Below are 11085 nucleotides of genomic sequence, written 5' to 3'. Positions count from 1 at the left end.
GATTCTCTGTCTGTTACTTCAGATGAAAATAAGGAGCCACTCCCCACGCCCCTCTGAGAGATATTTGGTTACAAAGAACTCAATGGTGCTCTAGGAGGAGATTCAGGTGATAAGGAGGGGGGGGTTACCTTGGTTGGTGATTGGCTAATGGTTACACGAGACAAAAAATCGCTATGACATCATAAAGTGGCCAAAATCTGATCAGCTCATTTTCAGACAGGTTTTTATATAAATGGATCAGAACTAATGGAGCGCAAATCTTTTTTTCTGAAACTTTCAGAATCTCTTTACACAGAGGGGACACGTGTTTATGTATAAAAGACATGAAAAAGTGGATTTTGCATAATAGGTGACCTTTAACAAATACACAATCATGTTTTCTTAAATAGCTTTAAGAAGCAGTGTCATTACTTTCAAAGTCACACTGGTTGCCTCAAAATCTCATCTCTGGAGCTCCTCAGGTGACGGGCAGCACAGGGTCTGAGAGGTGTTTCTGGATGCCAGCCAGTCCCGAGGTCATGTCCAGGTTCCCCGGCAGCGAGGGGTATCGGAGGCTGCCGCACAGCCCGGGGCTCTCCAGCAGGGTGGATTTGACCGACGGCTGCTGCGGAGACAAGCCTGGGTTGGTCTCACTTTCAGGGGTGACGGTCATGAACATGGTGTCGTCTGAAGCCACAGTCACATGGATGCCGCTGGACAGGGACTCCTGGGACCTCTTGGTGAATTGAAGGTCAGTCTGGGTAATGCTCTGGAGTAAAGAAATCACCTTTTTTAATTTAGCGTCTTAGCCCTTGTACCTCACCAGGGAGATTTTTGCCTTAATATTTTTCAATTGCTTTGTAAAAAGCTAGTTTTTAACGACCAGCAGACGGAGGACGGTTAGCTCTTGGAAAAAATAAAAGTATCTTTTATGAGAATATTTTCATAAAATCATTTAATTTTGGTCAAAATCAATGAAAAAAGGTGTGACACTAAAGACACGTCTATTATAATTATTCTTAGCATAGTTTTCACTTATTTGGGCAAGTCAGGTTTATTGATGGTCCCTAAGTGGACCCCTGTGGTTAAGAGAATGGACTCGGATGTGAGCTAAAGGTCTAATGAATATGTATTAGTTTTTAATGAAGACGACATCTGGTTAAAAAAATGGTTTGTCCTGTAGGGATATCTCATTTAAAATAAAGAACAACAGTTTAATAAAATACGAGGAACAAATCTCCGTTGTTATTAGTAGTATTAGAAGTAAAGCATAATTCCCTACCTGTGCGGGGGCCCGGCTGTCGATCTGTAGGGCGGGGGAGGGGTACATGCTGTGCAGTACTGATTCATCAGTGGGGAGTGCACCAGACGATACGCTGCTGTAGGCGGGAGGAACAGGAGCCATCTGCCTCTGGAGCAGCTGGAGAATAACATTGATGTCGGCTGTCATGCGAGTCTCCAGTCTGGGCAATTGAGAGACAATCAGAATGGCAGAGGTCAATAAGTGAAGGAACTATCGAATAATCGTATTTGCTTCAACTGGAATGGGGACATGAAATGAGAAACATTAGATTTTTGAGCATTGGAATTTGAACACATTTTCAGATCATTTCTTTATTTGTATATCTAACTGTAGATTGCCTCCTCTATTATTTCCTTGAAAACCAGCCAAAGGCCTCCCTTGAATTCACCTGTTGAGCTGTGAATGGAAAACCTCAAGTCGAGACTCCAGCTCAATGGGCTGATCTTCTGTGAACGGTGGTGGGTGGTATGAGTTTCGGACAGATGAAGATCGCCAAGTGCGACTGGAAAACTGTTGTGGCGGTCGTTCTGGCCAGCCCTGATACATTCCTGGCACATTCAAAGATGTAGCTAAGGCAAATATAAAGACAGGTTTACCCATTTAGGTTGTATTACAGTAATGATAGTCCAAAAATATTCACTATGCAACATCAGCGCATGTTGTTAATTATAGCGTGTGTGTTTAAGTTAAGACACATATCTACCTTGGTCCAACACTGGCTCCCTCTCCAGTGAGGTGCTACTTGGGGGGATCAGCTGCACTGCAGAGGGGGGGAAGTCCACTCTGGCATCTTGTGGAGGGTATAACTCAACTTTGGCACTGTGGGCGAGCGGCGTAGCCAAGTCTTCACTAGACTGGGAACACGGGGATTCGCAGCTACAGTTGTCATCCCACTGGGCCCGAGGAGGGGAGTGGCGATTGTGCAAGGACTGATGGGGGTATGAGTCCTCATGATCGATTCCATCTGTTCACAGGAAGGCATCAACATTTAACACTTTTAAACGTAACGTAATATTATCACATAAGTCTAAGTTATCGGTAGAAGGCAGTTATTTACCAGGGTAGAGAGGAAGTTCGATTTTGAAAGGCTTACAACACTGATTACCAAGAAGAGCCTTGTATCCAAAGAATTGGCAGTTAGTTTGTGAGATAATTGTGTTCTCCTTTACGCGTCTCACCTGGCCTTATTCTGCAGTCCAGGGAGTGGTTTCTATGTCTTAGCTTGTGTCGACACCCGTAATCGTCACCAGAATCATCAGTTGTTATTATTGGTGGAACTTGATCGGCCTGATGAACATAGAAAGAACAACAGTTAACCTGTTTCTTTGGCTTTACAGGCCTAAAACAGCAATCAGAATTAAAATATGGAAACCAACAACAACATACATCTCTCAGGTCAAAGGTTATCTCCAGGTTCTTCCAGAAATTGTCTGCGAAGCCGGGGTAGATATCGAGGACCTCCAGCAGGTCTTCCCTCCGGACACGGTGCAGGTCACAGTATGTGATGGTGTGTACGTCTGCTTTGGACTTCCCTGGCTCATCGTACAGGTTGATAGGCTCTCCAAACACGTCATTCTTTTCTGCAAGAGCATGAATATTTGTATGAGATAGTCATGATGTTTTTCAAGCATTTTTGAGAGACTGCAGGCAAAACGACTGAGGCTTGTTATTACCTAATATTCCGACCACCACATCATCCCTCATGACTTGGATTGAACCGCGTGCGATGAAGAAGAGAGAGTCCAGCATGTCTCCATAGTGGATCAGAATATCTCCTGGAGGAGCGTGGACTGTCTTGAACCTCATACTCAAGGTGCGCAGACAGGCCTGACTGCCTCCATGGAAAGCCTTACAGTTCTCTAGCAGAGATCTGTTCAAGTGCAAATAGATGTCTGCCTGCAGCGAGCCTGGTAATCCCTTCATCACCTGAAAACAGAAAGACACGACCAACAGTATATTAGTGAGATGCAAAAGAGGGATATTAAACAACCTCAACCAAGTTGGACTTTTAAGAAGACCAGAACACTTAGTCTTGTAACTTTTTACTTACACCATTCATGTCAATGCCATTTGTGTAGGACCAGGCGTGTTGGAAGTGCTCCTCCAGCCTTTGGCGAAGGCATCCTGGGATTTGGTGGAATCGGATGAACTCTTTGACTCGCAGCATCTGGGTGTGGTAGCGGGTTGTACCAGAGTACAGACGCTGGATGATGGCTGACACATTCCCAAATATGCTGGCATACATAAGAGCTGGGAACGAAAAATAAATTGGGAAACAGATTATAAGGGTTCAGTGATTGTGGGACTTTAGTACGAATATCTGTTTAAAATTCAATGAAGATGTTGGGACTGTACAAAAAGTGCAAAGGTGGATGGGCTTTCATAAATTCCTCATTTTTTGAGACATTTACAAAAGGTAATTGTAGTTGTAGGGTAAAACCCAAATAAATCCTAATTAATGATGGGAGATTTCAGACTCCATTGTTACCCTTATCATTTCTGTACAGTCCCGCACAGTGATTTCAACTTACAGCCAATAACCATGACGCATATGGAGAAGATCTTCTCTGAGTTGGTGTTTGGAGAGACGTTACCAAACCCCACGCTGGTCAAACTGCTCAACGTGAAGTAAAGAGCCGTGACGTACTTGTCTTTGACGGAAGGACCCGAGCCGGTGTCAGTATCGTTGTATGACTTGCCCAGTTGTTCAGCCAGGTTGTCCAGCCATCCGGTCTCAGTGTACGGCCTCTCCACAAAGCCAATAGCGTACCAAATACAGGCGAGCCAATGGGCAATAAGCACAAAGGTGCACATGAGCAGGAACAGGACAGCAGCCCCATATTCAGAATATCTGTCCAGCTTTCTTGCCACGCGGACCAATCGCAGCAGTCGAGCTGTTTTCAGCAGGCTTGTTAGGGTTGCCATCTTTGGTGTCCATTAACGACAGGGAAGAGGGGGTTAGGCAGGAAAACGGCCATTCAAATTACAGTTACTTGAGATAACTAATTGAGGAAGAAGTTAAAACATTTGAGGAAAGAACAATTATATCTTAGTATAACTTCATTTTATAATCAATAGAGTGCTGAAAGAGTCCTAAAAGCTTGAGTTGGTATTTTATTTCAATTCCTGTTCCCTTGTCCATACGTTTTTTTGTATGGGTTTTTGGTTAGATTGCTCAAGCTTTAGAGATATTAACCTTGTTCTACAACATTAAATGCCTCAATAAATACACTATTTGTTATTCTTGAAGCTTTTACTTGAACTTAAAAAGGCAATAGCTAACAAGCGGCTAAATGAGACCACAGATGTTGTCTGGGACATTTAACATCAGTGGTCTAATGTTGATATTGTAACCGTGGTGTGGTTTACATTAGATTGTTATGAAGATGATCTTGTGTAAGTATCAAACATTGAGCTGAATTTTGCAATAATCTGAAAGATAATGAACAAATCATTGTTTTGCTTTCAGTCAAGGGAACCAAGGTGGTGCCAACTTCAAGATTGGCCTACAAAACGACATCATCTCTGCAGCACTCGATACAAACGATGTTAACTTTGGTTCTTCTGGAAAAATCATATTATATAATCTGCAGAGAAGCAGATCTCTTACCTCGTCAGAGCCAGATCTGAAAATGAGAAGGTCGAAAGGGATCGCTGCGAACAGATCAATGGGGAACCAGCCTTTGATATAGTGCTTGGCTATCCGGCTCGGCTGTGTGATCACTTCGTCGTTGCGGTTCACGTAAGTTGTGCGAAGGTTGATGACAATATCCACAATAAATAGCACGTCCACCAAAAGGTCTGCCACGTTCAGAGGGTTGCATGTGTAGCCACAAGTATGACTCCTTTGACGTATATCCCCATGTTCATCCAGGAGAAAGGTGGCCGAGTAGGGAGTGAAAACAGCTGTGTAGAGAACCAGGAGGAGAATAATCCAGTCCCAAAACGCCTTGAACGGGCTGTAGTGTAGCAAGATCAACCATGTTGTCTCTGGCACCTGGAGTTTGTATTCAGGCAGCACATCGGACTCCAAAGAAAGAACCTAAATATAAAGAATGCATCAGTATGCAAATGTTTCAATGTTCCCTTCCATCATATTTCTTCTATAGTGAAATCTGAACTATAGATTTTTAGGAGCATTTGAATGCATTTTAGAAAGACAATTTGTTCTCCCAGAAACCAAATGAACACTTTTACTTTAACCAACATTACAAATATAGCTTTTCACTTTGACACCAAGCAAAACAGGTACATTCTGTTAACTAATATTAAACAAAATCCCTTTCTAGAAGACACACTGTGACCATGTAGGTCCAACAAATCCTTGACCACCATCTTGTCATTGGTGATTCCCAACAGAGGCGTGACTTGAGTAAAGTTTTCCCCACAGATCATACAATTATTTCCAGATAGTTAAAAAGCAAAAAAATGTTGTGGTCTATAATCTACTATGCAGGATCTGACTGAGTACTGGTGAGCTGGGGGGGGCTGGAATGATGAGTTGTGCATCACACGACAGAGTTCATGTGCTGCCACGCTCCTCATGTTCTCTTCAACTTAACATTGGAAGCCCTGACAAATGTCACACTCATTGCAGACAGACAGTTGTATTTACCAGGTGCACAGATAAATAGTTCGATATAGAAAGATGGAAAATGTTAGGTTTTAGCAAGTGACCCCGTGCAGCAAGGTCACAAAGTGTCGACAGTTGTAGTTCATCACATAGCTTCCCAAAGAGGCAGTGATGCAGAATGCCGAGCCTCAGGGCTCCAACAGCGACAACAATAGGTCTGAATTGAACCGGTGCTCAATTAACTTTGCTTTTCACACCCAGAAGGAAAACACCCAGCCACATACTGATTTTTCCACTAGCAATCATCATGGCAACTTTCTGAAAGCCTCAAAACACGATTAATATGATCTCCTTAACGACGGCGTTAACCTGGCAAGCAGTGAATGCATCTGCGACGTCCTTTCTTGCTCCGTACCTGTGTGACCTTCTCCTTGACGTTCTGTGAGCAGTCCTTCACCTTGGAGGGGCTGAGCAGCTCTATCCTGGGGGTCGGAGGCGAGCGGCACTCAGGGCCCCTGCTGGCTGGACCCCCACTTATCTTAAGGTCTGAGTCAGACATGGAGCTCTACTGGAATACAGGTGAGCAGAAAACACATTTATATTAAGGCCAAAGTGAACCAAAAGATTATTTTTGCAGATGTTTTGCTTCTGTTTACTTCTTATAGTATAACATATCATTTTTCACTTCATTATTTTCTTGCTTTACTGGACTAATACAGTAGATTCGTATAACATTATATTTTCCAATTTCAAGCATGTCAAGCAAAACAAGTGACTCAGTGATGTTTAATATTCCGTAACGCCCTTAACAAATTAATCTCAGTTCGATTTCACAGAATGCCCATCTAACATCTAACACTTCTGCCCTTTAACACTTGATTGATAGATATACTTTATTGATTCCAAATTAGGGAACAAATGTGTTAGACAGTCTCAATACTTGACTCACAGTGTTACTGCGTAGAGAAGGCACGGTTACATAGTGGGAAAATCGCTATCAAATCTTCAGCAAAGCTTAATTTCATTGTAAGTAATATAACGTACCTGATTCGAAACCAGAATGTCAGATCCTTCTTGGACAACCATGACTCAGATATCCATACTTCAGGACACTTTCTGGACAAAGTGTTATCGAAAACATTCACTCTCTTCCTTCATAGTTCATATTTAGGCAAAATAAATGAACTTCTGTCATTCAGACATCAATGTTGAACCCTCCACTCGGGCACAGGGCAGAGGACTGGCCTGCAGCTCGCATGTTGCCGCGTGACACTCACCAGCACAGGAAACGAATCAATGCCATGCTATAGCTGAGAGGAACTGAGGGAGAAATCAATGATGAGCATTGATAAACAGAGCAAATGGGCTCAGTGCCATTATGCTGGACTTCCCCGCTAAAACCAAATCACGATTTTAGTGTCCTTGTATGCAGTTTGGCTGTGTAGATCTAAAATATAGTTCAGGTTGTGACGTACATCACACTGCTGTAGACAACAAAATCGGCCAGCTAAATGTACGGAGCTTGACAGTCATTTTTGGGGTCAATTACCTGTTATGACACTGGCTCAAAACGTCCTTCAGTTGTAACCTTCAGCCATATACTCTATATACATAAATATGTGTGTTATGTGTTACTTCCCTTTGAAATTTGAGCTTCAGTGTGAAGAATGATGTCTCTATTTGTATTGTATACGTACAACATGATTTTGTGACTGTCACTGAACATACAATTTATTATCACGGCCAAATATTTGATGTGTAAACTTGAATCCTCCAGACTCGAGCATATACCCTGATAATTGACTTTTCAGTAAAGATGACCTTTTATTGAATTTAACAGTTCAACTTTGTCATTGAAAAATATTTGCATATTCATAAATGATGTAGGAAAACGAGTAGATTTCATTTTAAATACTTTTAAAGAGGCTATTGTACTGTACATCTCATTGTGTCTTGATGGTATCTTTAAAAGAAAAATCATATTAAATTGATCCATGTCAACGTTTCTTCCATATTCAATGAATACAAGTTACATTTGATTTTGGTAAAACGTTTAATCTTCTCCAGCATCCCAAGAATGATGAGCTAAAGAAAAGGGACGTGAATGTGGTTATCAATACTTACTGTATTACAAACTTTTAAATACAGCATTGACTGGAATAAAATAAATAAAAATGCAGAAGTCTTTTGGCGCCGGCTGGTAATGATACTCTATTAATTTCAATCTTTTGAGAGAATATATTAAAGAAATGTCCATTTAAGTATACATCATGACAAGGACCACAACTTTCTTCCGCTTATAGTTCCTCACAGACAAGCGGTACAGGTTTTTTCCCCTTCGAAATATAATATCCAACATATGCGATATTCAGCGTCCACAAAATGTCCCGGATACGTCCTCAGCTGTCAGCCTGGATGTTGTCCCAGACTTGAACTACATCTGGACAGTCACTGAGGACTTCTACTAGCATTAAAGCCGCCTCCAGCTGATCTTCACTGAGAGACAAAGATATGCGTGGTACAAACTCCAACCCAACAGATGCGATCTCCAATCCAAGCTTCCCCAGTGAGGCCCGCAACTTACTGGTTTCCACCATGTCACAGATAAACTGAGGACAGAGAAACAAAACACAGTATTAGTTCAACTGTGGTTGGGCTGCAATTTACTATTATAGTCCTCATCAACATTGTGTATTTAAATGTGAGAAAATAGTGTCTTTAATCATTTCCAAATCGCAAGGTTCGGACAGCATTTGATCTGATAAACAGTCAAAAACACAAGATGGATACGCATTAAAATCATTTAAAAAAAGAGAAAATACATTTTGTTATTTTCTTTATGGGACTGGATATTTCTATTGTTCCCTCATATTTCTGGACTGCTCTCCTTAGAAACATGTCTGACCTTCAGGATGGGCTGCTCCTCCTCATCCTCGCTCTCTTGGACATCTTCGGCTCCCGCCTCGATGGCCAGCTCCAGAGCTCTGTCTGTGGAGACGTTCTGACCCGGGACCACCACCACCCCCTTCCTGATGAAGTTGTGGCGCACTCCGTCTGAAATCATCCCTCTGTGGGTGAGTAGTGGGAGAAAACACAAGACTATATTAAACTTCATGAGGCTATATTTGATTGAAATACATAAACCACATATGGGTTTGTATTAGGTAAGTTTTTTGTTTAAAAGCTGTATTTTTCTCATTGTTTTGTTTATATTCTTAGCCCAGTAGCCACTAGGGACATCTAGTGGCTACTGGGCAGTGGTGTAAGTGGTAGTAATACTATTGTCCTTAATACTCCAATACAAGTACAAAGTTCAGCAAAATGTTTTTTAACTATCAACATTAAAAGTACTCAGTGTAGAATGTTTTCACAGTATAGTAGTGTTATAAAGTGTAATCATTTGCTTTTATCGCCTTGAAATATTGTGACATGTAATGTCATTTCAATGTTGTAGTGTGCAATTCGTAGTACAGAACTGCTTCATATCATATAAGCATATTATACCCGTTCTTTGAGAGCAGCCGTTTGATTTCATGGTTGGTGCCTGTGCGGTTGTCAGTCAGCGTCTCGATGAGCAGCATGCACCCCCCCGGCCCCCGAGCTTCATAAGTGAGCTGCGACCCTGGTTTGGTCTTTTCCAGTCAAGCCAAGGAAAAATACATGAATGAGTTAATCGCAGCATTTTATATCATAACAATAGCATTTTCATGATATGTTCTATACTGGATAAGTATACAGACAGGTAACAAGGAAACATTTGTTGTTCTCTTTGCCAAGTAGCATTGATGCTGTTAAGTATAAAGGACTTAAGCTGCCATTATAATAATAATAATAATAATATATTTTAATTATTATAGCACACTTAGTCTATTAAGATATTTTTTCCACATTTATTTTGTCATTCATTCATTATATTTGCTTTAGTCTCTGTCTGTAAGTGGTGGCTCAACCTCTCATTAAGAAATTGTATTTTGTTTAGTTTTTTCATTCATTTTTCACCCATTGCCCACCTACCGCAGTCTTGATGGCGGACTCTATGGATGTTTTGGGCATGTTCTTGCTTTTGCACTGCTCCAGCACGTTGGCTAAATTTACATTCATCCCTGGGTTGGCTCCCCCTTCTGCAGATTAAACAAACATCACAATGAGCTGACATGAAACGCTCCGAAATGTATATGCAATATCTTATTGTCTTTAAGACTCTTGAATATCTTACCTTTCACAGCTACCTTTATCAGAAAAGCTAACTTCATGAACATCTTGCACCTCGCCATATCTTTAGGTCCCTTGATGTGTTTCACCTTTGACCACTTGTTGTGTCCTGCACAGAGGGCGGAGCACACCTGCAGCGACCGGGCAGGAGAGATCCTCCACGGCGGGTAAAGCACACATGAAGCCGGGAAGAGGACGCACTCCCCCGGGTCCAGAAACCTGCCTGAGGTCGCTAGTGTCCGGGGGCGCAGGATCCGGAGAGACCTCAACACCGCCGCCCCAGCCATGCCCTTCAGAGTGGATACAGTGTTACAGTAACCTGCTGTACATGTGGAGGGAGACAATACTACGAGCCTCCGTCTGCAGGTGAGGCCTTTAATTTCAGAAACCTGTAACTTTCACATCATCAAATAAATGTAAAAGCCTTAAGTTTTCCAAACGTACTGTTTGGACAAGTCGGCTGAACACGCAGCTGCTGCTGTCCTTGTTATGAGACCAGTTACTTCCTGGTTGTGACGTCAGAACGTGACGTTAGAAATGGTCGCTTCAAAATAAAAGCGCAATAAAGCGACATAAGCAAATTGACAGTTCACTACAAAAATGAGAACAATACAAGATAATGTATTGAATAAAAAATGTTCTTTCTACAAAACTACACCTGCCAGGCATACCATCATTATATATCACAGCTGGTAAAGGTGGAACTACTTTGAATTCTGTCGTTCAATGGACAGCTTCCCCCCCCCATCAATGTATATACTCGCATTTTAGACTCTAACTGTATATCTGTAGACTTGGTATGTCTTAAATGTCCGGTTAGGATGTATTAGAACGAAATCTAAAATGAAAATTGTAAATAAGCAATCTGTATGTAAAAAACCACCTGTATGTAACAGTGGCGAGCCGTGACTTTTATACCTAGGCCCTCTGACCCCCCCCTCCTTCCCTCGAGTTATTACGTCACAGCGTATACTTCAGCGGAATATCAAAACAACGGCCCGGGGTGCAAAACGCATCA

The 11085-nt window shown here is 41.9% G+C and overlaps 1 protein-coding gene across 1 annotated transcript; it reads right to left on the bottom strand.

Annotated features, from left to right (window-relative positions):
• Positions 1–438: 438 nt before the first annotated feature.
• LOC117544851 (potassium voltage-gated channel subfamily H member 6-like) lies at positions 439–10354 on the bottom strand. The gene is made up of 16 exons (XM_034214328.1): positions 10072–10354; positions 9870–9976; positions 9360–9487; positions 8761–8923; positions 8685–8700; positions 6271–6356; positions 4893–5324; positions 3814–4207; positions 3333–3532; positions 2956–3208; positions 2669–2862; positions 2461–2569; positions 1986–2246; positions 1671–1851; positions 1262–1442; positions 439–748 (listed from the first exon to the last, which is right to left on the bottom strand). The coding sequence occupies exons 1-16, from the start codon at positions 10352–10354 to the stop codon at positions 458–460; spliced, it is 3279 nt and encodes a 1092-aa protein (XP_034070219.1). The 3' UTR covers positions 439–457.
• Positions 10355–11085: the final 731 nt, after the last annotated feature.

Source organism: Gymnodraco acuticeps, unplaced genomic scaffold, assembly GCF_902827175.1.
Source record: "Gymnodraco acuticeps unplaced genomic scaffold, fGymAcu1.1, whole genome shotgun sequence".
Taxonomy (NCBI): Eukaryota; Metazoa; Chordata; class Actinopteri; order Perciformes; family Bathydraconidae; genus Gymnodraco; species Gymnodraco acuticeps.
The sequence above is the reverse complement of the archived record's forward strand: the minus strand, read 5'-3'. Positions and strand labels throughout refer to the sequence as shown.

Excerpts from the sequence above, each read along its gene's own strand:
- LOC117544851 (XM_034214328.1), bottom strand. The coding sequence starts at position 10,354 with ATGGCTGGGGCGGCGGTGTTGAGGTCTCTCCGGATCCTGCGCCCCCGG. Across the intron at positions 9,488-9,869 it reads AGTCCGCCATCAAGACTGCG|ACCAAACCAGGGTCGCAGCT; the intron begins GTAGGTGGGCAA and ends TGACTGGAAAAG. Across the intron at positions 3,533-3,813 it reads ATGCGTCATGGTTATTGGCT|CTCTTATGTATGCCAGCATA; the intron begins GTAAGTTGAAAT and ends TTTCGTTCCCAG.